The 25,693-nt window shown below is 37.4% G+C and overlaps 3 protein-coding genes and 1 pseudogene across 5 annotated transcripts in view; 1 reads left to right on the plus strand and 3 right to left on the minus strand.

Annotated features, from left to right (window-relative positions):
• Positions 1-631: 631 nt before the first annotated feature.
• Positions 632-7,683, minus strand: rgcc (regulator of cell cycle; the record flags this gene model as incomplete). Of its 2 annotated transcripts, XM_079881674.1 has the most annotated exons (5): positions 7,526-7,683; positions 7,193-7,366; positions 2,905-3,012; positions 2,761-2,823; positions 632-1,120 (listed from the first exon to the last, which is right to left on the minus strand). In XM_079881674.1, exons 1-5 carry the CDS (start codon positions 7,557-7,559, stop codon positions 1,113-1,115), a joined length of 387 nt encoding a protein of 128 aa, XP_079737800.1. In that variant the 5' UTR covers positions 7,560-7,683. The 2 variants fall into 2 exon arrangements, with proteins under 2 accessions (XP_079737800.1, XP_079737799.1); XM_079881673.1 differs by lacking the exon at positions 632-1,120 and having other exon boundaries at positions 2,750-2,823; positions 7,526-7,645.
• Positions 7,684-10,427: 2,744 nt separating this feature from the next.
• Positions 10,428-13,060, minus strand: LOC307163982 (ras-related protein Rab-33B). The gene is made up of 3 exons (XM_079880328.1): positions 12,784-13,060; positions 11,706-12,305; positions 10,428-11,354 (listed from the first exon to the last, which is right to left on the minus strand). Exons 1-2 carry the CDS (start codon positions 13,039-13,041, stop codon positions 11,865-11,867), a joined length of 699 nt encoding a protein of 232 aa, XP_079736454.1. The 5' UTR covers positions 13,042-13,060; the 3' UTR covers positions 10,428-11,354; positions 11,706-11,864.
• Positions 13,061-14,476: 1,416 nt separating this feature from the next.
• Positions 14,477-17,848, minus strand: kbtbd7 (kelch repeat and BTB (POZ) domain containing 7). The gene has a single exon (XM_079881466.1). The coding sequence runs from the start codon at positions 17,499-17,501 to the stop codon at positions 15,621-15,623; it is 1,881 nt and encodes a 626-aa protein (XP_079737592.1). The 5' UTR covers positions 17,502-17,848; the 3' UTR covers positions 14,477-15,620.
• Positions 17,849-23,962: 6,114 nt separating this feature from the next.
• LOC307164513 (interferon-induced very large GTPase 1-like) overlaps positions 23,963-25,693 on the plus strand; it is a 30,721-nt pseudogene continuing 28,990 nt past the window's right edge. The window contains exons 1-2 of the transcript XR_013824081.1: positions 23,963-24,032; positions 24,419-24,452. The product of XR_013824081.1 is annotated as an interferon-induced very large GTPase 1-like (transcript). The remainder of the gene's footprint in view (positions 24,033-24,418; positions 24,453-25,693) is intronic.

Genomic DNA, 25,693 nt, shown 5'->3' on the forward strand with positions numbered 1-25,693 from the left:
CTTAAGACGGTGGATTGGTTTTTAGCTGTGTTCATTGTAACTTACGCTCCACGGCTAACCTTCTCTGGAGCAGGTTTTATTCTGGGTTAGAGATCGCACACCAAAACTACTGGACCTATAATATGTGAGCAAAGTGACATGTATCTGATGCAATAAAGCCACGCTGAGGAGGAGACCAGGTGTCACTGATTCCCCAGAGCAACTGCTCACGGTCCTGCAAACCACTGACCCCTGCTGTGGGCTCAATCATTTGCAGACCATTCAAGAGTGTTAGCAGACTAACTCACAGCCCTGAATTAATTAACACCGTACTCTTAGGCCTGGTTCCACAGACAGGGCTTAGATTAAGCCAGGATTAGACCTTAATTCAATTAGAAGTAGCTTTTAAAAACTTGCCTTCGAAAAAAACATTACTGGTGTGCATCTTGAGACACAACAATGGCACTGATGTATTTTTAAGATCTTTTCTTTCAATTAAAACAGCTCAAACGTGCATTTTAGTCTGGGACTAGGCTTAAGCCTTGTTTGTGAAACCGGTGGTAAGTGTCCTAAGTCTTCTGTCCACACTGAGAATGAAAATACTACACACTCAAAGGGTTTTGATGCAAGGAGACACGCCATAAAACATATCTTAAAATCTGTCAACTTTAATCTCTTGAAGACATTAGTTGTATTAAATACATGTCATATAGCTTTTCCAGTTTTTCGAATGAATTAAGAATTGAGTTTATTCTCATGTGAAACAGGAAATGCTTTATATGTAGCAAGGCGAGTCTGGAACAATATTTACATGAAATACAAAAATAGAAATTCACAAAATAGTATTACAGATAAATTTACAATAATCAACTCTATAAAATTACAATTATATTTCTATAAAAAGCTATTTAAATAATCTTACAGCTCAAGTTTTTCAGAGAGCACAGCCATTACTGTCAAATCTGTGTTTCTTATGCATTTGTTTGAGTTTGTTTGTATGGGCGCAAGTATAGAAAAAGTCTCGGCGAACTTCATCGTTCAGCGTGTGAAACCACGTGTCTTCACAGTAGTTCAGGTTTGTCGGGTGCGGTCCGGCTGTCAATGTGTTGGGCTCCAGTCATCCCGTCTCGAACTCACATGCCTTCAGGGGGGAGCAAGAAGAGAACAAACTTAGTACATTTCCGGGTGCTCTGTGTCAAGGTTATTCTTGGTGTGTACGCGGGTCCTCTTTTTCTGAACCCCTTCAATGAACTCTGAATTAAATAATGAATTAGCTTCCTCAGCGCATGAACAGAAGAATTTACTGTAGTAGCTTACACCGAAACCATTGGGGAAAGTTTAAAGGAGTCTACATACATTTTTTATCTTAGGTTTTAAGGGAGGACAGTTATTGCTATGACTGTTTTGAAGCAAGAAACTATATAAATTGATGATATGATATGATATGATATATGATATGACTGCTTTCTCTGTGGCCAACTTCCAGTTTGAGTCATTGAAGGTCTATACACATGCATTCCTCCCTCTCTCTGAGGCAAGTTACAGATCTCTAGAGTGTAGGAGCGCTCCAAAACAAATCAACTTAACTGTGTTAAAGCATCAGTGAAGAAGTGTAGGAGTGAGTGTATGATTTGACCTGATGATTATCATTTTTCAAAAACACCCGTTGATTCAAGAGTGTCTCGTTTCGTCTCAATCTAAATACTGCCCCACATCTGATGATTAATAAAAGGAGTGGGTGGTATGAACTGTATACTCATAATGGTATACTGAATACACTACTGTTCAAAAGTTTGGAATTAGTAAGATAATTAGTATTTTTTTTTTATGTTTTTGAAAGAAATCTCTTACGCTCACCAAAAGCTGCATTTTAAAAATAAATACAAATACAGTAAAAACAGTAATATTGTGAAATATTATTTCAATTTAAAAATACTATATATTATATTTTTTTTTCCAGTGATGGTATAGCTGAATTTTCAGCATCATTACTCCAGTCTTCAGTGTCACATGATCCTTCAGAAATCATTATAATGCTGATTTGCTGCTCAAGAAACATTTCTGATTATTATCAATGTTGAAAAAGTTTTGTGGAAACCGTAATGCATTTTTTAAAATCAATTGAATGCGTTCTTGTAAAAAAAAAAAATCTTACCAACCAAACTTTCATATATCACTACACCATATAGAGAGAATTAACCTTATTTTTATTTCCCATACATATATATATATATATATATATATATATATATATATATATATATATATATATATATATATATATTTATTTTTTTTATAATCCAGTGAAATACCCGAAAATAAATAAATAAAATAATAATAATCTTATTCATAATTTATAATGCTGTTTTTGCACTGATTATCACTTATATTATATTTTATTATATTCATATTTATACAGAATGTAAAATGATGGCCTTTTGGATGGAAATTATACAGTGATCATTCTATCCTAATAGTGATATTAAAACACATTTTAGGCTTAATATTAAAAAATGTGCATTGTGCAATAAAGCAGTACTCCAAATACATTTGAATAATAATATTTGTATTATTAAGTTAAATGTCAGTAAATTTGTTAATGGATTTGTAGTCTACTTAGTATGAAATAAACATATTATAAATACATTTTGGTATAGGTCTTTTCACTAGGGTGGTCATCAACAAAGATATCATGCATAAAATCATGCTGCAAATTATTTTAAATTTGACCCTTAAAACAAAAGTATTGTAGTCTTTAAATTCATGTCCTTCAGCACTTACTTGCTAATGTTCTGTCAAGGTCAGCAATGAAGTCCTCTAGCTCTTTAGTGTCTCCAAGTTTAGCTGAAGAGCAAAATATGCAGTTGATTAACACAGTGCAGGAAATAAACCAAAAAATGAAAAAACAGAAATGTTTGAACTCACGTTTAGGAGATGTGACCAAGGGACTAATTGATGAGGGGGAGAAGACGCTGGGAGAGTTGAGCTTCTCATCACTGAAGCTGAAACTGTTTCTGTTCAAGGACTCTGCACCTGTTACAGAAGGAAAAAGAGACAGAGGAAGTCAGAAATGAAAAAACTGAAGCTTCCTGTGTGTGTACAGCATGTGTTCCTCTAACTCCACACCAGCGGTTCTCAACAGGTGGCTCACGGCCCACAATAGTGATAGAGCGCAGACAGCAGGGAAAAGACAAAGTTATAATGCCAATAATGCAATGCAACTAAACAAACAATTGTTTAGAGTTAGGATAGCAAACACTAGACATCTGCCAAATTAAACTGATGCTGACATGACAGTTTGTATGACCTGCCTTATCCTCAAAAACCATTCATCAAATTATGCAAGGTACGAGAAAATATAACAAACTACACTATCAGTCAAAAATTTGGAATAATTATATCATTACATTTTTTATGCTTTTGAAAGAAATAACATTTTAGTTTGAAAACATTTTAAAATGTAATGTCATTTATTCCTGTGGTGGTAAAACTCAGTGTCACATGATCCTTCAGAAATCATTCTAATATGCTGATTTGCTGTAGCCTGGCTAACGTCAGACCTCTTCTCATTGAGACGTGGTCTGGGAACCACATGTTCATTTTCTCGTATTTGAGGTGTGGTTTACGAATGCCCAGAGCCGTTTATTGGGCACTACGAATGTCTATCAAATGCGCCTGTACGTAGCTCATAGCCAATCTTTTCAATTATACCAGATGACGTATGTAGAGCAACAGAAATTCGACGAGGAAGAAGACGAAATAAACTTGCGTTCTAAACTACTTAGAACACTATCTAAGGCTGCATCGAAAGGTAACTTCGCGTCTGATTCCATGTTGGATCCATAGATATAAACAAACTGCTTCGGTGTGTCGCATAGACGTCGTCATCGTCTTGCTGCTCCCTCCCCGTTCTGTGATTGGTTCCCTTTTTGAGGGGAAAATCTGGTCCATGGTGTCCAGGCTGCCTAGCAGCGTGAATAAAATCGCGCTGCGCGCAAGGCAGCATGGGGAAACCCAGGCTAGATTTGCTGCTTAGTTATTAATAAGGTTTTATAAGCAGTTTTCACTGTATTTTTTTTTTTTTTTTCAAATAAATTAATTAATTTTTTCTTGGTGAGCATGTTTTTCAACAACATTGAAAAATCTTAATTATTCCAAACTTCTGACCAGTAACATACATTAATAAAATACTATTTTAAAGATTCCTAAAAAAATGTTGAGGTATTCTACAATAAGTTTACTTGCATTCAAGGTCAAAAAACACTTAAAACGTTCACTTAAAACCACCTAATTTCTCAAACAGTCCGAAAACGGTTAATTCGAAGAGTCAGTCTCCCTAAACCCCTCCTTTCCGAGAGCAGACTCTGCTCTGATTGGTCGGATGGCTCGGTCTGTTGTTATTGGTCTAACGCTTATAGTGCATTCCAGAAAACTAAATGTCCATTACCATATCTGAATCTCAGCTTCAGAGGTTTCCTCAGAACTTGGATATACAGTGATATGAACAGTAACGATTTTACCGTATCAATTTGAGCCCGAGTTCTCTTCTTTTTGAAATTGCATGTAAAGTGGATTTGCAGTGCTGAAAACATTATCTTCTTGCACCAAAAACACACCAAACTCTTCTAGGCTTCAACTACAACTACAGTATTTGAGGGTCAAAGTAGACGTTGTTCACCGGCAGCCGATGAAGACCAATGAAGGCAGGCATTATGCAAATTAGTTACATGGTTTCGTAGGTATGTATCTAATTCCAGCAGCCCAGAATCGATCCTTTCTTTTAGGAGACGATAACTTTATTTGTCATGCACTTTGAGCTTTAAAACTTTGCAGACCTTTTACATTCACAAACAGCTTTACTGCATGAAAGGTAATATTTTGAAAAGGCATAATAGGGGCACTTTAAATATTGTTTCCCTTGCAACATCTTGCAGAGAGCATGAAATCATTGAAACTCAAGGGACAACTAGACAAACTCTAGTCTAAAAGTCTATAGAATTTAGTGAGCGTTAAACCAGTGGAGCGGCACTGCTCTCTACCACACAGACTTGCCAAACATGTGCACTGACCCATAACCAGAGGGGGTAGGGGGTGTCGTGGGGGTTAATCTGTGCTAGCAGAGCAGGTTGAGTTTGTAATCAATGCATACTCCTCTAATAACAGCCTCTCTCGAGAGCGAGAACACTTTCAAAGCAGTTTCAACCGTGACCCAGCCTCCAGCAGGTTCATTTAAAGCCAAAGATCTGACCCGGTACACCGCACTCCATCTTAAGAAAAAAAAATTGTGTTTACACATTCTTAGTTAAAGGCAGAGCAGGCGTGCCATTACACAGAAGCTCCACTTTGCCCAACGCTTCAGTCATTAGACCCTTAAAGAGGTCTAAAAATCTAAGGAGTACACTTTCATGATTGTTTCTTAACACACTTAAGTACACTTTTAAAAAGTGCACTTTGCAATGTCAAATTAAATGTTTTACTTTAAAGTACATTTTGAATCATTGTTTTGTAACACACTCATTTTGATGCTGACATGCTAAAGCACATATAAAGTGCTTATTTGATATTACATCTATATTTTAAATGTACTAAATTGCAACCTCATTACAAATGTGTAACTATAAATATAAATGACATACAAGTTTCCATAGAAATGACATTAAAGTATATTTTAGTCTAGCATAAATGCTTTTCAGTAAATTTAGCAGTGCACTTTAACCATATTACCAATTATTTGAACCACTTTAACCATATTATGAAATTACATATAAGATGTACTTATATATATACATCTTATACAAACAGCTAACTCCACTGAATATAAATTTAAACTATAATACATTTTCATTTAAATTAACATGCAGTTAAGTGTGTTACATCCAGTTCGCACTTAACATTATTTTAAAGTATATTATTTCTGTAATAAATACAATTTTTTTTAAAGTATGCTAAAGTGTACTTCTTTTTCTTGAGAGTATGCTTTTGAAAGGAAAGAGAAAACGCTTCCTTTGTGTATGTTTTTTCCATCGTTAAATCCTGTCCTGAAGCAGAACCGCTTGAAGCCACTAAACTAGATCAATGGCACGTGTGACAAAATGGCATAAGAATTGATTGGATTCATTCAACATGCAGTTGCACAGATCCATGAGGGTGATTCAAAGCTCATTACACCGTTCTGATCCTCTGACTGCACCAGAGCACAGATTCTGACACATTCCCTGCTTGTTCCAGAAGGAATACTGTGAGGTAAAGAGAGATCACTTGTTGCTTAATCATTAAACGCAAGAACACTTCCAGAACAAAAGTGCCCATTTATACTGACATGGTTCCGCTTCTTTTGAACCTTTCTATGCAATTATAAGCTACCAAATAAAAGTCTTCCATATCCATTCATGACGCAATCCTTCTTCAGATTCTGGATAATCTCCAATTGTAGGATTGACGGAATAAACCTACAGTGAACCTGTGTGTGTCCCACAACAGCAACTGGCTAGTGAGAGACTATAAGTCAGCCAGGACAATTAACCAACTAACATTTGCATATGTGTGTGTGTCAAGGTTTTTATAAGTTCTTAACTTCTTATAGCCTGTTAACTGTCAGTGTTCCAGTAGCAGGACACTTGGCACCAATTTTTTTTTTAATTGCCTTTTTTCTCTGTCCCATATTTTAGTAATCATCATGGAAACAGTACTTTAAAATCATTAAGTGGGCTCAATTTTTGTGATTTGAACTCCATATTTGGAACACAACTTGGTTAGACATATGGCTTTTCATTTTATTTGGAAAAATATATATATTGTTTAAAATGTTATTTCAGTAGGCTATATTTGCTTTACAGTAAACTTCTATAACGTTTTGAAGTGCTTTCACTTCCACTGGGTGCCTTTAAAGAGAGACCTACCATAGGTATGTTGCAAAGCATTCATTAACATTCATGAAAAGAGGGGTGACAAGACAGTTAACAGGTTAAAAGACGTTTAATGAAGCCCAGTTGCTCTTTGTGCTGGTGTGTGGGCTCAGATTAGATTAGATAAGATTATGCAGTGTTCAGTGAGCACTGTTACTTGTAACTGAGGCTGCGGAGCTTAAATCGTGACGAGATAATGATCCACAGGCACGAGCACGAGCACGTGCGCGCGCTGCTATCAAATTTCTGGAATAATGACACGTCAAATGCAACTTTTGCGACTAGTGCACTGCATACTGCATACTCACTCTCTGAGTCGCTGATGCCGCTGTCGCTGACGCTCGCGCTGCTCCGTCTCTTCATGGTTTTCAAGTGCTCATCATATCTGAAGTGTCTCTTTTCCACGGGGGACGTGAAATCCTCAATGACAGCGTCGAATTCACACAACACGGCGTTCAGACCGTCATCATCCTCAAGAAATGCTAGAAAAAGCAAGTTTGTTTCAGTCTGGAAACAATAAGTGATCTATATAGAGACGCACTATCGCCTCAATGTAATAAGCATGGGTTTAGAAGCCTGCGTTTAGGGTTTATCTGAACTTAATTTTACTATTAAAATGTATTATTAAACCTTAGACTTACCTTTGCTCTGTGATTTCATCTTTGGAGACTTCATCTTCTACGCCTCTTTAGTGTCCAATTCCGAAATATCCGATATAAGATAAATTCCTCCTGTGTCCCCTTGTTAACACACTGTGTCTGAGCTCGTGCGGTCGGTGGGGTTGTTTTAAATGTGTCCCGGCTCCAGGAGGGGGCGTGGCCTGACGGAGGCGTGTCGGACGTGGGAAACGCGTCGCCAATGAGACGCTCGCGCTTGTTTTAGCCCTCCGTGTGAGTTACAGGGACTGGCGTCATTCACTCCTGAAGTATGTGTTTGTAAACAGCTACTGTGACACATGCACGACATCAGTGATGCTTTATTTTTAACCATAACTCCATCCTGGTCACCCTTCGTTTTGCGATGACTTAACTTGTTGCAATGTTTGACCAGCAACAGTAATAATGTTACAGGAAAAATGCTTGCGAAGTGTGTAATGTGCAGCCTACGCAATGTAAATATATCTTAAAATGCATCACGGTTCTAAAAGCCCTTTGGAATGTCCACATGTGAGTGTGTCTCCATATACTTGTTGAAAAAGTAAAATATTTCATACTTTGTCTCCTCTAAGATTATTAATAATAATGGTAGTGACATTTATCAAATTTGGGAGAATACGTGACGGGTAGAATCAGTCAATTTACCTTGCTCAGTTCTTTTCTTAATTCAAATCCACAGACACATAGGACATAAAGTAATAAAATTCTTAAAATATAAATGTTAAAATATAGCCCAATATTAAAGTTTTTACTTCAAAATGTATAAATATATGTATACTGTAAAAAACAGTATATTTGATCAATGGATTTTACAAACACTTTACAATAAGGTTTCATTAGTTAACATGAACTGCACTTTGTTCATGTTAATTTCAACATTTACTAATACATTATTAAAATAAAATGTATTTGTTAACATTAGTTAATGCACTGTGAACTAACATGAAAAAAACAACAATGAACAGCTGTATGTTTATTAACTAATGTTAACAAAGTATAACAGATACAGTAACAAATCTATTGCTCATGGTTAGTTTATGTTAATACATTAACTAATGTTAACAAATGAACCTTATTGCAAAGTGTTACTGATCAATGATATTATAATATACTGTATATGGAAATAAAACCATAAATTATCAATAACCAATCCTTTTTTTTTATTCCCCAAAAATAATGTATTTTTAATAGAGGATTGTGATAAATATTCCAAAAGTTGGTGCTTCACCAAATATTGTAATATCTTGAATGTAACTTGGTAAAATTGTAAAATTAAATGTAGAGGAGAATTTGATTGCTTGTAACACCTTTTATAAATGCATTGTGTGTATATAACCCTAACTTTTTCCTCTTATTTAGGTGTTAAATTCAAAGGATCCCCGTTTTCTGTGTCAAGTCTAATCATTGTCACGCTGTTGTCATTCAGGGATGCATAAAACTGATCTGGTCCAAGTTAAGTTTCTGCAGACATCTGGTGGTGACTAAATGAATGTGCACTCATGTTATTCACTCATGGCAATAAGATTAGATTTAAGATACAGAACCTTTATTAATGGCCAGGCCAGGTGTGTTCACATGCACATCAAGTATTGTCATCAATACCTGATGTGCAACAGATAAGCACATAAAACGCCAGGTTATGCTTAGGAAAGCACTGAAATCTTTGATTACAGGCCAAACAAGACGTGAAAACATTTCCTACTTTCACCACAGGCAGTTTAGCAGTAAGCCAGACAATGTTTTTGAGGCCTACACTTTTAAAATTGAAAGGAAGTCGCATTTCTTCTTAGTGTGAGGAACATTTTGAAAGTCTAAAGTGCCATTTTCCATTACAAAGAATCTATTGTGAGATGGAAAGATTCCATGACTGTTAAAGACTCTGGAACCATATATGACAATAAAGAACCTTTTTTTAGGAGTGTAACTGCTGAATCATTCGACTTGTTGTTATTTTCAGTGGGGGTGTGGGATTTATCAGTTTAAAAAGAGTTCTTCGCACCTTTGGTGGTGGAGTTAACAGGTAGACACATGGTTAAACAAGACATGTGTTTGCAGCTGCACTTGCCTGCTGACTTTAGGGTTTAAATGCGCATGGAAGGTGTTAAAGACGACACTTACAGTCTGAGAGGCTGAAAACTGCACAGTTCACAAAATAAATCATTTACAAGGATTTGCTGAATGTTGCTGTCAAAAAGAAAAAAGAAAAAAAAGGGATACTTTAATTTATTTTGTGGGTTCGGCTACTTATTCTGAGGATTTGTATCAAAAGTTTCTTAAGACAGCAATTAAAAATCGATGAGGGACCATTTTGACCACTGATTAAATTTCTATTACTTTTCTAGTATTTTTTTTTTTTTTTTTTTTTTTATCATTTTTGTTGCAATTTACTGAGTGATTTCCATTATGAAATATATATATATATATATATATATATATATATATATATATATATATATATATATATATATATACAGCATTTCATTAGAAAAATCACTATAGAAATGTAATGACTATTTAACATTTTGATAATTTCCGTGACTTTTCCAGGCTTTAAAATTTAAAAAAAAAAATCCTGATATGTCCAGAATTTCCATTACATTGGGAACAGTCCCAGACTAAAATGCATGCTTGAGCTGTTTTAACTGAAAGCAACTTGCACTGAGATATCTTAAATAAGTCAGTGCCATTGTTTTGTCTCAAGATGCACATCAGTAATATTTTTTTTCTTTTTCTAAGGCACGTTTATAAAAGCTATTAAATGTGCTTATTGAACTATGGTCTAATCCTGGCTTAATCTAAGCCCTGTCTGTGAAACAAGGCCTTAAAATTTTTCTTTGACCCTGATCACAACTGTTATAAGATGTATAAATTTCATTAAAAAAGTATTACTTTATAGCACAGTTTATTTTCATATTCACTTCCAAACATCTGAGAGTCAATCCAAACTACACAATGACAACATTTCTCTCAAGTACAAAAACATTATACATGATGTCAAATAATCAAGACAAACTTTAGACAAGATACAATCTCAATTTAAAGTGCAATACAGTTCCGGTTTTCCAAAATGCTATGGTTGTCAAATCAAAACAAAAGATTGAAATCAAGCCTTAGAGATGTGCTGGAGTCTCGATGATGCAGGGATTTGCTTGTAAAAGACATTAAACATCACTAATATGTTAGAGGTTTTAGCGCACGTTTTGCAAATATTTCACATTGAGGCTGGAATATAGGTGCTCTCATTTAGTTAAGATTAAGGGTGTGAAGTTTTCCCCCTTGTTTTTAATCTCAATTGGTTTCATAGGAATGCTTATGATGCTCTGAATGCTTTTGACAGTGGCGCCTACTAGTGTTCATACTGGAGTCAGCTACTTTAGTAATGCATTAATACACAGCTGTCCATTTCTCTCTGGTTCAGTTCAAATCGCGCTTGCATAATATATATTTTTATATTTCTAGTGCAAATTAAAGATAATAGTAATTTTTCTGTATCCGTAAACATCAGAAAGCTCATGGTGCACAATAATTAGGGCCATTGTGTTGTTTCTGATCGTCAGACATTCTCCAGATTGCCTTCAGAATTTTCAAGACTATATAGCAACCTTGGAATTTTCACAATATAGCCATAACCATATGATTAAATATGAAACATGCAAAGTTATTACAGACAGAAAATGTTATAACAGGCTCTCCTGAGTCAAGTCTTCATGTCATTGAGCAGGTTTCTGGAGAGTTACAAATGCTCTTAAAGGGATAATTCACCCAAAAATGAAAAATTCGGTCATCATTTACTCACCCTCAAGTTGTTCCAAACCTGTATGAGTTTCTTTTCTTTTTAAAGAACGCTGGTAATCAAACGGTTGACGGTAGCCATTGACTTCCATTGTATTTTTTTCCCACCATGGAAGTCAATGGGTGCCGTCAACTGTTTGATTACCACCATTCTTCAAAATATCTTTTGTGTTCAACAGAAGAAATAAACTCATACAGGTTTGGAACAACTTAAGGGCGAGTGAGTAATGACAAAATTTAGATTTTGGGGGGAACTATCCCTTTAAATAATAATATGCAGTAATAGGGCAGGTACAACAAACATCACTTGCTTCATTATATGAAGTTTAACAAAACAAAACCCCCAATTGATCCATTGTTTATGCTTCCAAACACATTTGTAAACTGCACGTGCACCAACTGGAATCCTGTAGACACACTCCACTGTAATCACTCTTTCTGCATTCACTTTATACAGAAAGCTGAGCACACCCTCAAATTTTCCAATAAACCTCAATTATTGCATGGAACTGACTATACGGGCCAAAGTGTATTAGCATAAACAGTGTGTCTTCTCCTGTTGACCAGCGAGCTGTATAAAGCTGCTCTCGCTTGGCTGTTTCAGTCTCAGAGGCTTGTGGTTCTTCAGCCTGTAGGCCAACGTGAGGAAAATGGCATCTACATGCTCTTTTTCTGCAGGGTCTCTTGCAGATGTCTCAAAAAGAGGAAAGTTGTAGCTATCAGCCAGTCGCTGAGCTGAAAACGTGGACACCTCTCTCGTTCCTCTTAAGTCACATTTGTTCCCAACTAGGATGCGGGGTACCATGGGAGGGACTGAGTGCCGGACGCACTCCTCAATCCACTCCGGCAGACTCTCGAATGAAGCCAGGCTGCTCACGTCATACACAAAGATGATGGCGTGGACATTGCGGTAGTAATGCTCCACCATACTCTTCCTGAAGCGCTCCTGTCCAGCCGTGTCCCAGATCTGCAACTGAGAAGGCAGTTTACATCATGTAGTGTTGAGAAAAACAGGGCTAGTTGTCATAAAGGTTTTATCTAAGCAGTTTTGGGTCCAAAGTCCTATTGTACACATTTGGTAAATCAGCACATCAGTGAATTGACATGCAGTTATATATTTAACCAATACTGAACTAGCTCCACTGTACCCTGTTCAAGTTTACTGCTCTTTGTTTATTAAACTCCAGAGGTTGGCAGAGTCAAAATACTAAAAATTATTTGCACCAACAATTGTTTAACCAATAATTAACTCTTCTTTTTTTAACCACAAAATTAAAATGAATTTAAAATGGTGTTTGTGCACCACTGAGCAGACTTCATAACAGTCAACAACAAAACACAGTGAACCCATTGTGGAGAAGAATGTAAATACTTGTTATTCAAGGTCAAAACGCTTTTTGCAGCTTTTCATATCTGTGAAATAAACTCTACTGTACGGGTCCACTCCTTACCTTTATGTATTCTCCATCAAGTTGCAGGGTCCTCTCTCTAAAATCTACTCCTATTGTTGCCTCGGGGTTTTCGAGAAATTTTCCACCGCAAAACCGGTAAGTTAGACAAGTCTTTCCAACATTTGAATCCCCAATAACGATAATTTTAAACACCCTCGACTGAGGACAGTCATATTCCTGACACGAGTCATTCGCGAGACTGTCTCTTGTGTAAATCGTCGCGAATTCATTGCTGCCCGTTGTGTTTTCTATTGCCATAGCTCTGATACTCGAAAAATATCGCGAGAGGATAAGAACGAGAGTTTAACGTGAACTCCCATGACCTGGCTTCAGCTTTGTTCATTTATACAGGCCCAAAGTCTTCTTTTTATATATATCAAATGTAAATTAATGTCCCTTTTACACTTAATTTTTCCTGGTTAAATAAACATTACATAAAAAGAGATACCAAGTACAATTCTATTTTGTATTTTTTACACTTAATATGTAGGTAATATTCTTTTTATTAAAACCAAGTCTAAATTTAAATCAAGTTGGTGTTTTTACGCATTTTTACATTTATTCCAAAATAATAACTAAAGGCAATAACAATTTAAGCAATAAATATTACTTGTGAACTAATGTTCAGCTTTTCTTTTTGATAGTCAACTCATTTTCAGCAGTCATCAAGCTTGTACACTGGTCAAAGACACAGACACGAAGATGTACCTTTAATTTCCCCAAACTGATTGCTCACTAAAACCCCCCACAGTCATCATGTCTTCAGGCCATTTGATTTTAGCGGTGATATCTAAATAGCTGAGTTGTTTACTTACTTTTGAATTAGTCTTCCTATAGAGTGGTGCAGGTATGACATCACTTTGTAGGCCAAAACACAGAAGCGAGTTAGCATTTTAACACTTCCGGTTCCATCGTCCTGAAGTCAATGGGTTTTTGGTTAAATGTCTGAAATAAGGTCTGTGGTGAACACAATCTCAAGACACTTTCACATTTTATTCCACAACATAAAATACAGCAATATATTACCCCCCATTTTTTTAAGCTGGTACGTGTCTTGAAAAAGGCGGTTGCTAACAAGTGGCTAATGGGACTACAGAGGCTGTCGAAGAGAGTAAACGTCATCACGTGAACAGGTAAACTTAGTACGCTTTTACAGCATCGTTATGGTTATAATTGTGCTCTTATAAACTATTCTAACTCAAACGTTCTAGGAAAATGTTTTTAGAAAAAGTGTGAAAGAGTTGTCAGAAGCTTAGTGATTGTGACACTGAATTTGTGGGACCGTGGTGTAGTTCGTTTAAAGTCTACCTTTAGCTTTTTACTTCAGGCGACTGCATTTAGGCTTCAAAATTCATAAAAGTTGTGTTCATCTGTGATAATTATCTTGATGGATAAAACGTGCAAGTATCATAAACTTTTGTTGATCACAGAGCTTGTTTTTAGCGAAAATCCAAAAGCCTATGGGAAAATCCTATTGGGTTTTTCTCGAGGGAACCGGCGTGATGCTAACTGCTGTTTGGCCTACAAAGTGACGTCATACCTGCACCTCCTGCTGTAACTGTACTGTATAAAAACAAGTGACTTTTACAACTTTTGAAGTCACATTTTGTAATATTTGCGTTGTTTTATTTTTTTAACTTGTAAAAATGTCTGATACTGAAAAAGCAATACATAAAATTATTTATTTATGTATATAAAGCATATACAGAATTTATTAAAAGAACCAAATAAATTAGATTACATACACAAAATAATTTAATAGACAACAATAACATTTAGACAACAATAAAAAAGAAACAAACACAAAAACACAAACAGGTAAAACCAGGGTGGTACGATTGGGCTGAAAGCTTGAAGATACATATGTTATAAGGCTATGAAATGCCCGAAGTTATGTGGACTAAATAGAAGATGGTCCATCCTTCCTGTCCTGAAGTGGTTCATTTGAATACTGTATGTATCTAAGTCATCTTGCTATCACAAGTGTATTAAAATTTTGACCAATAACTTTGCCCCCCAAATCATTACAAGTACTTTATATTTGAAGGAATTTTAATCAAAACAAACCTCATCACACCTTTTCACATTAATCGCCCCATCAATATTCAATAAAAATAAATCAAGTATTTTTCTGATCATCATTTTTGGACCTTTTTGGGATAGTTCACCCAAAAATGAAAATGATTTCAAACTGAATCACCCTCATGTTGTTCCAAACCTGTATACAACAATTTTTGTTTTTTTGAACACAAACAAAGCTATTTCTAAGAATACTGGTTGACGTAGCCATTGAGTTTCCAGTAAGACAGAAAATACTATGGAAGTCAATGGCTACCATCAACTGTTTTTGGGTGAACTATCCCATTAAGAGGGGCTGTTAGCCCGACTGTACCCTGTTCAAGATTTCAGCGTAACAATGCACTTTGTTTATTAACCTCCAAAGGCTGGCAGAGTCAAAATACTAACAATTCATTGTTACCAACTTATCATAATCCTGAGACAATGTATCATTCACTGGCCGTATAACATAAAGGTAAGCCGTTATTTAATACTCATAGTACAAACAGCATGAATTTCAAGTAGGTTTTACCCAGCTGCTGTGGGGTGAGCCACTTCAAACCAGGCTAATAATTTCAACACCTGTATCTCAACATACTTTGCAGCATGTTTACATTTGGCTCTGTTATGCACACTTCCACGTTTGACACTACACTCTAAAAAATGCTGGGTTGTTTCAACCCAAATTTGGATCAAATATGGACAAACCCAGCCCAACTCAAATTTGGGTTAAAACAACCCTGCATTTAAGAGTGTAGTTACTGCGAGAACTGCATAGACTACCAGTTCTCATCTGAAAAGGAGCTTGAGCTGCCGGAGTCCGAGTCTGCATCCGTCAGTCCATCGAAGTCCCAGTCAGCACTGGAGCCGCTGTCGTCATCCTCCTCCGAGATGAAATTCTGGCCGGACCCCAAGCATGCAGTATATACCCGGGTGGAGAGGCTTATGGATCCGAAGGAGGAACCAAACATGGTGGCTACATTTTTCCACGAGTCCCTAGTGGGATCATATTCATGTATAATAAGCCTGTTTTTGTCGTGATGGACTATTGCAATAGTTAGAAGCAGCAGTTTGCTGTTGTGTTGCACAACTTGGTAGTTGAGAGCACTGCTGTCAATAGGAATGTCTCCGATCCGCCTCCATTCTCCCCGAGCTGGATTATACGCTTTGACCACAGGGATATCGCACAAACAGATAATCTGCTCCTGGAAAACACAGGCTTTGTGGAGTTTACTGCGTTTCAGAGAGCCCCGCTGGAGCCAGTGGTTTTTCTTCGGCTCGTAGCTGAGCATCCTCCTCTTGTTTACCACATAAAGCCGCTCGTTTACCGTCACTACCTGCATCTTTCCCAAAGAATGAGGCAAAGGGGCCACAAAAACCCACTGGTTCCTTTGAATGCTATAGCATTCTACTTCCTTGAGTCTGGCATCAGATACCGGGTCTCTGCCACCCAAAATGTACAGGTGCCCGTTGAGGTAGCCGATGTACGAGTGCATTCTTCTGAGAAGTCGTTCCGCAAGCTCCTGCCAACAATTTAACAAGGGATTGTAGACCCAGAAGTGCTTGGACAGCTGTGATGCGAGATACAAATTGTTATCCGGTGTGGAGCAGACCAAAAATGTCTCCATAGGAGAGTGTTTGAAGTTCTGATTGGTGAGGTTAATGACCGGGGACGCCATTGAAAAGATGTCCTCTGTGTAGGGATCATAGCACATGAAAGGCTCATTTGGCCGTCCAAAAAAAAGCACCATTTCTTTTGCACTCTTGCCAATTCTTTGTTTGGCAGCATGCACACCCTTTGAAATCGTGGCGCTCTGCTCATCGGCGGCCCCATCTAAAACATCCAAAAGATGTTTCTTTAATAAAGGCTTTGATTTAAGGCCATCTAGATAAACCCTGTCTTTCTCAGAAAACAAAGACCACCGCACGCATCTGAGGACCTGCAGTGCATCTTCTGCATCCACATGCAAATTATTCTCAATCCACTGTATTGCAAAAGAGCACACTTTCAGTTCGCAGTCCACATCCAGAGAATCCAGTGTGAGGATCTCTTTAATCTGCTTCAGGTCCAGCTCACAAAGCTCTCGCACACTGGCACTGAGCTGGACAAAGTTCTTCGCAATAAACGCTTGAGCCTTGCTCTTCAACTCCAGATTGTCAAAGGTTTCGGCGAACTTCAAAATCCCTGCACAGTTAGAAAGGTCCAGCCTTCTTGTCATGAAGTTAGCACAAGCTTGCCGAATATACTCCAGCTGCAGCATGTTTGCAGATGCATAAAGCCTCTGCACGTTGCCCTCAGTGATTGACACTTTGCCAGTGTAACAGTAATCAATAATGACAGCCATTGAATCGGCGTCCACTTCGTGAATGGTGACGTTTCTCTGCGTGCTCTCGTACAGTCCTCCTGTAAACATGCTCTTGAAATAAGGGCTCGCTGCTGCCAGTATATTTCGGTTGCACTGGAAAACTTTCCCAGAGCGAGAGGAGCAACACCCCGAAGAAACGCTTCGGTCCTCTGACTCCCGGTCAGGCTCCACTTCGATAGTCACGTCGACTAACAGCTGCGAGTCGTAGAACAATTTCAGCTCTTTCATCAAACTTGAAGCGTGATTCGTGTCCTCGAGCTCCTCCGGACCACAGAAACAGTTCACCGAAGCCATATTGAGCCCGTTTTCTCCGTCCGAACGCAACTAAATCCCGTCAGTGAGCGGCAGCCGCGTAAAATCTCACTCAGCTCTGCTGTTAGTGTCATGAAAACAACGAGCTATGACTATGAACTGCATGCACCGCTTCTCTGTTGCCTGACAATGTAGCCATGTTTCATGAATGAAACGCGGTCCTTTTTGACTGTACGAAATGCTTTTCGGGACAAACTATCGGCAGCGGTGATGTCCGTCCCCTTTTAATTTCATTTCGTTCGGCTTTTGATCTTCAGACATCGACGTAGCATGTCTCACTCAAGCATGCTACTGCTGAGCTGCAACACACGACGCTGATTGGTCATATCGGCTGTGTCCCAAAGCATGTTGAGCTGCCTACATAGACAGCATTTATAGGCAGCGTAAGCCAGTGTTGCCAAAAATGTTGCCTACGACTATGAAACCCACCACCCTTCTAGGCAGCTCACTAGGATTTGAGACGTGGGCTAGTCATTCTCAGCGCTCTGTATTAAGTTTGGTTGGCCTGCTAAAGCTTTGTTCAGAATAATAGCCTCAACATCACATAAGATTTAGTTTCAAATATTATATATGTGGTTTAAAATAGCAATTTGTCTTAACAATTTGACAGATTAAAGTAGCCTATAATTTATGACAATTGTAGATTAAAAAATCGAATTAATTTTACATATATATATATATATATATATAGAGAGAGAGAGAGAGAGAGAGAGAGAGAGAGAGAGAGAGAGCCTATGAAGAGTTCAGATGCAAAAGCCTATAAGTGGCATCTGAAATTTTCTTCTAGAATGATCATTTTTATCAAGCTCGTATTTTTAAGTTCAGTAAGTTCACTTAAATGACAATTAATAGGTCATTTTCATTGCCATTTAAGTGAAATTACTGAATTTAAAAATACGAGCTTGATAAAAATGATCATTCTAGAAGAAAATTTCAGATGGCACTTAGAGGCTTTTGCATCTGAACTCTTCATATATATATAGGCTATGTATATACGTATATATATTATGTATAGCCTATATTTCATTAAGAAGGACTGCACTCAAGAAGGATTTTTTATTTTCATTTTCTTAACACAATAGGCTATCGTCAGTCTGCTCATTTCAATGCCAGGAAGAAAAGAGAGGAATAAAAAGAAACAAAACTGAGAACTCAGAAGACACAAGATAATGATCTCTGCAAGCAGTGTGTTTATGTTGTCTGCACCCCACAAATACAACACTTAAAAGAGGACAATATCACCTGCTGTTCGCATCTCAAATTTTGTTATCTCTGTATGTTCAGAGTGAACCATTCACACATATATTATTAAACATTCTAAATCTAAAGATCTAAATCATGCTTTGGGTCTCTTCAATCAGAACAAACACTGCAAATACTTCTGGGGCCTGTTTCAGAAATGAGGTTAAGTGAAAACTCTGAGTATGTTAACCCTGAAATGAGGGAAACTCTGGGTTTTCTGTTTCAGAATGGGAGGTATGTCAAACCCGAGAAAGCAGAGTAAGTCAAGCCCGTTTCTGAAAGAGAGGTAACTTATACTCAGAGTCAGTTACCATGGTAACTTACTCTGTGAACCTAACCTGGTCGGGAGCAGGTTTTCTTCGGTAAACCCAGAGTTTTTCTTATATAGTAAATGCATCTTGATTTAAGATTTTTTTAATATTTTGACTGGAAACAACAAGGCAAAAAGGTTAAGTAAGAAAAGCATTTTTTTGCAGTGCAGTACATTCATTCATTGCACATTTGTATATAACATCGGAGATGCAGAGCACATTAGTAAGGCCATTGTATCAGAGCGGAAAGGAAAGTGTGCCTCGTTCTCATACTCTTTCTGTGAGTTTTTGTGTTGTTTCCTCGACACAAACCCGTATGAGCATCGAAGAGGAGATTCACAGGATTGTCAGTGGTGGAGAAATCGGTTTAAATGAGGATAATCCAATAAATGACATTCACTTGATAACATCATGTTGTGAACTCTGGAAGTAACCTAATAATTAGAATTTCCTTTAGGATTTCCAGTGTGGTTTGATGTATTGATGACACTCATATTCCCATCATTGCTCCTGCCGAAAATGAAATAGATTACTGAATGGGAGGATGCCAGATATAATGCCTTAACCAACACCACAACTGTTAAATACACACTAATTATTCACAATTTATTTGGTCATCTTTATTTTCTTCAAATACAAAAGCAACAGTAATTATTTTTCCTGTCGGATTTTTATATTCTTCCAGTATTGTGTATCTCCTCTTCATCTATCAGTGGTGGTGCAGGTCCTCTGCCCTCTTGCTGTTGGCGGAGGAGAACTCAAATGTTAATTTCCTAATTCAAAATTGAAACAGGTTGGATTAGAGAACATTTAATTATGTGAAAAGAGCATTATACATCATGGAAACAGCTGTGGCACATTGAAATAGACACTGAATTATATTTATTTAATATGTTAAATGTTTGTAAAGTCATGTAGCCTACAGCCATGCACCTTTTATGCTTAAAGATGTATCTGATTGAATTATGGTTTTAATGGTCATTTTTAGTTGCTGTCATGTTCATGTTCTTTTTTTTTTTTTTTTTTTTTTTGCCTGTGGCTCATGAAAATGAGTATTAGTTCAATAACTTACCTTTCTGTCAGTTTTCACCTGATAATATAACAGTGATTAAGAATTATACTTGTGTATTGACTCGGAAGTATGCAGACCTCTTTTTGTCGGGTTCTGTTGCATTGGTGAATCGTAATGTCTGAGCTCCATTGATCATGGCTTTTCACAGTCATGGTGCACGCGCTTAACTCAGGGTCAACCTACTCTAAGTCGATTAAACTAACTCAATTCAGCTGTTCTGAAACTGAAAACTTAGAGTTTCCCATCTTAGGATAAATCAACTCAGAGTTCAAGTTTTAACTCAGAGTTGGATGAACCTCCTTATTAAAAAAGGCCCCTGGTCCTGAATGCAAGGCTTGCTTGTGCTAGATTCATATCTGGAATAATGGGCTTTTGATGTCCTATTTTCATCACCAAAAGGAGCATCCGTAGCCTTTCACCTCCTCATTCTTTGATATCTAACACAAATGTTAAATGTAACTTTAAATGTAAAATCAACAAACAACAAAACAAAAGGAGCATATAAGCATAATAAAAACAGCAAGGTAAATTGTCCCAGGCTCTCGGCCCAGCCCTGGTTCATACCACAGTAACTTTAATCAAACTTTAATGCATTAGCTCATTCATGAACATGATTTTTGCCTGAGTCCCATCGGTTTGCTTTGCATCGGATGTGGAGGTGAAGACGTCAACTCCTGATTCCACGCTCTTTCACGGCGTCATCAAGCTACGCCTTTGTTACTGTTTTGAATAAATGACCTCTAGCGCCAAAACATACATACTGTGCCTTTAATTTTAAATGACTGATTAAAGCAGTCCTGTGGTTCCACAGCAATTTGAGCTACTGTGTCGTTCAGACACACCTACATCAAGAATCAGCATATGAGTCTCAACAATGGTGATAATCAACTAAAAGTTTCATTACACAATGCATGCTTGGGTGCCAGAATAGTACAAAACATAAATAAATAATGCAGCTGAATGTTCTTACTATTTTTTATTTGCTCTTATTTTTGCTGTTGTTTTGTTGTGATTTTTTTGTAGCCAGAGTTAAAAAATTTGTCACCATTGCTGCATGCTGATTGCTGATGTCTGTGTGTCTAAATTATGACCTAATTCAAAACTTTTTTGTGCATGATGTGTTTATGTGATGATTATGTCATCATCAATACACAATAATCATCATCTGATCATAATTTATCTGTTTTCTTTCCCCCACAATGAATGTGCTTTACTCAGTTACAGCATCCAGAGAAAAACTAATATTTAAAAAAATGTTCTGTTCTTTTTTCTCTTTCCTTCAGTGATTCTGCTTGTTAACAGCAGGTATCATCACTAATGGTCAATCTTATCTTAATTAATCCCTTAAATAACATATTAACTGCAACATTGCTTCAGTGTTAGTTTTTAACACTCTGAGTTGACCCCTATAGACACTGAGGAGTGTTAACATTTAGGATTTTGCTGTGTACAAAATAGAATTGTATTGGTTGTTGTTGGTTTTTTACCTACTTTCTTTTTCGATAGTATAAGTAATGTGTATTTATTTAACCTGAAAAATGTGTCAACAATAAGTGTATCTACATGAATTAGCTTTTTTCTCTCTCCCAACACTAGTTAGAAGCTCCAGTGAGGCAGTGACTGGGACCAATTTTTGGAGGGGTTAAATACAGAAATGTAAATTTTGATTTGATAAAATCACACCTTAAAGCTGCAGTCCGTAGTTTTTCCTCTTTGTCACCATCTCTGTTCGAAATCTGCAATTGCAGTTATTAGCGGAATTATCAACTTTACGTGGGTTGTGCCTCGACACGGCACAGCGCGGATGAATCCAATGTTTTGAGGAGAATGTGCGGCTGTCAGTCACCGCGCCGGTGTGGAAACTGTCATTCACAATCACAGATTCTACTTTTTGGAAGTATGACCAACATAAAAATTTTCACCGGAAAATGTCATTGAACAAGTAACTAACATCCACTTTTGTTCTGACCAACTAAGGGAAAAAAAGCATTGCAGTAAATCGCGCTGATTAAATCTAACGATCGCTTGTATCATGTCAAACCGTGCAAATTATACTTTGTTCTCAAATTGTTAATGTTAACAACATCAGCATTGCGTGACTACATTTAATGTGTATTAGGGCTACCTGTAGTTCAGTTTCCATTTCTGTGCTGTCTAATTTCTAATTGTCATACCAACAAATTAATGTCACCTGTCCAGTATAAAAAAAAGCCGTGTTTGCGTCCGTTCTAAACCCCTTCAAAACACGGAGTTCACGCCATCTTTCAAAAGCCCTTCTGATATTTATCCTTGTTTTCGCATGGGCCGGTTGCAGTCTCTTTTTTTCTGTAGCCACTCCGAAGTCTTTTGCATTTTACAACATCATATCAAGTGCTGTGAGAAAAGGCTATAAATCTCCACCTCCAACATCCTCACACTCATAGCCTACTAGCCGAGACTCCTTCTTTATGTGTACAGATGTGACGTAATGACGCAAAGACATGCTCGAATTTCCCGCGGAAATCCACCAGTACCACTGGAATTAAAAACATTATTACAAGCTTACCGTTTTGAATCGAGCCAAGGCAAACAGATAGTTTTGAACACTGGCTGGTTATGTACTTGCTCAAATTTATTTTGGATAATTTTTAACCCAAAAAAGTTACGGACTGCAGCTTTAATTAAAGGTCCCGTATTATGCCCCTTTTCACAAGATGTAAAATAAGTCTCTGATGTCCCCAGAGTGTGTATGTGAAGTTTCAGCTCAAAATACCCAACAGATAATTTTTTACAGCATGTTTAAATTGTCATTTTTTGGGGCTCAGAAAAACGTGCTGTTTTAGTGTGTGCCCTTTAAATGCAAATAAGCTGCTGCTGGACGACACAGGGGGCGGAGCTTCATGAGCTCGCTCTCAGTCTGTCAGGACAATTTCATCTCACGGAATGATGATAATATCAGAAACTCTCAGTAACGGTGTTCATTTCGAGTCGGACAATAATGCCTACAGAGTCAGAGTGCTGTATAGAGATGAAACAGGTATAGTTTAGTAGTTTAATTACGGTTATTATAACGTATTTGTCATCTGCTTGTATGTATCCATTATTTATTAATAGCCTACAAGTCTGCTGTCTGAAAGATGATCAAACATGTACTGATGAGTTTAATAAAGTTTATTGTACATCACACAAAAGATGAAGCGTCAGTTTTACTTCAGAAAATCACCGTAAGAGCTGAGTAAACACAGTAAGTTATAAGAAGTGCGCAAGTAGCCAGTAGAGTTGAGGGAGCATTCCTGTGGGCGGAGGTTAGTCAAAAAACGGTTTTAATGATGTCATTAAAGAAGGAAGTAGAGGGATGTAGTCCAAACGGGCCGTTCGATGTAGGCGACTTCTGTTAAATAAAATATCTCGCTTGGCATTGAACTTTGAGCTTTATAATTTTACAGATATTATTTATACTCTAACAACAACATTACACACTAACTAAAGTTTGAAACATGGGATCACGAAGAACGGGACCTTTAAGAATCTTTCATTCATTTTTTTCTGTTCTGTTTTTTTCCCTGTCCTTTACAGTTTTACAGGTGTTCCATTGCCAGGGCAACAAAGTTGTAAAAATAAATACAACTTCACATATAAATTATTTTTTCATAATAAAATCATGTTATGCTTATGTCCTGTTGCTCTACTATTGAAATCAGCATTATGCCACAAATGTTGGCAACTGAAATTAACATGTATTTATCCCGGAATATTCCTTTATTTGACCAATGCATTCACTTTCTGATATGTCATGTGATTGCAAGGAACACATGTTGTTTACTGGTTTATATTGAGACCAGCAGACAGATATCATTAGCTATTTTGGACTCTGGAGATGGAAAGATGGCACAGAGAGACAACACTCTGGTTTGGCTTTATTGCTTTTCATTTATTTATTCATTTATTTCAATCATTCAGAGTCTTAATATATTTTAAGAATGACTTGATTTGCCATGCCAGGGAAAGGAAATTAAATTTAGAAGTTGTATAGAAATTATAATAACTTACATCTAACCTATTGAGTGTTTTTAGAAAACAGTACTTTCATAATAATATGCACAATTGCATAACAGACTTGTGTATCTTCTGCACTTTCTGGTTTTGAGAATGCCTGGCCAAAAAGATCAGATTGTATTTACATAAGTAAATACTTAAGATTATTGGATTGGATCATTAATGCAGTGATTATGTTTCTAACATGTTATGTGTTTTGCAACAATTCTTTGACTGATGAAGCTTTTTATTTCTTAAAGGGGACCCATTATGCACCTTTTCACAAGACGTAATGTAAGTCTTTGAAGATTCAGCACAAAATAACCCACAGATCATTTATACCATCCTGTTAATCCCCCTTTTTTGGTGGAAGCAAAAACATGCTGTTTTGTATCTTTAAATGCAAATGAGCTGCTGCTCCCCAACCATTTTCCAGAATAGGGCTATGCCTTAACAGCTCGCGCTTCAGATACTCTGCCAACGTACACACATTTAAATGTACACTAACCCTATTAAAGCTGCAGTAGGGAGTTTTTAGAAAATGTTGACTTAGCCTGAAAATTTGAACAAGCACAACTTACAGGCAAAGGGGTAATCCAGCACCCGGAAAGCGTACCATCCCCGGGGGCCGCCAATGGCTAACAAGCCATCACCTGCTGTTAGCATTCCATTGACTCCCATTCATTTTGGCGTCACTTTGACAGCGAATAACTTTACATCTGAGGCGTTTAAAGACTCTATTTGTCCATTATTTATTTCTAAAGAAACACGACAATGTATAAAAGGCTCCATTACCTTGTATCTTACGTTATGGCACCATAGAAGCAGTTTTTGTAAAAATAGGCTAACGATTGCGTCATAACCACGCGACTCTCTGGAAATTACCGTATAGACAGGAGGAGAAGCTCGCAGTCAATCGGGGGGACGTGGAGGCATAAAGTCCGATAAAGTAAGGGAGAAGCCCATAGAGAGTCATAACGTTGCTCCTGCTGCTAGCTCATGGACAGCTCCTACTCACGCTCTCCGTCTCTTCAAGATATGGAAGGGAATGATTCAGATTTCTCTTGGCACAGCTACTAGAAGACAGACAGGTTCACGTCACATCTACTTCATCAAGCTCAGTTTGAGTATGCACAGTACACTCAGCCATCAGGAAGTGAGTGCTTCTAATTTGCGTAACTTTTCTCCGTTGAAGCAGTGGTTCCCAAAGTGGGGGTCGAACCCCGGCGCAGGGGTCGCGAGATGATTTCTATAAAAAAAAAGTGGAAAAAATATATAGGCCCTATATATTTTTGTTGCAATTAATTTAACCCTTTCGCACGTACGATCACACCGGGTAGATTTTCTGTTTGGTGAGTAAATCTCAAAAAGGCTATCCGCCACACTGGCGGGTGAATGTTTATACCAAAATATGAAATTTTCAGCGCGCACGCGCTCTTCTGCCTCTAAGAACGAGCAGAGAGAGAGACCCGGCCGCGCGCGCGCACTTACAAACTATTCAGAGCGGCCAAGCGTCAAGCTTCCCCGTACTTTTT

Source organism: Squalius cephalus (assembly GCF_949319135.1).
Source record: "Squalius cephalus genome assembly, chromosome: 9".
Taxonomy (NCBI): Eukaryota; Metazoa; Chordata; class Actinopteri; order Cypriniformes; family Leuciscidae; genus Squalius; species Squalius cephalus.

Excerpts from the sequence above, each read along its gene's own strand:
- kbtbd7 (XM_079881466.1), bottom strand. The coding sequence starts at position 17,501 with ATGGCTTCGGTGAACTGTTTCTGTGGTCCGGAGGAGCTCGAGGACACG.
- LOC307163982 (XM_079880328.1), bottom strand. The coding sequence starts at position 13,041 with ATGGCAATAGAAAACACAACGGGCAGCAATGAATTCGCGACGATTTAC. Across the intron at positions 12,306-12,783 it reads TTGATGGAGAATACATAAAG|TTGCAGATCTGGGACACGGC; the intron begins GTAAGGAGTGGA and ends CTGCCTTCTCAG.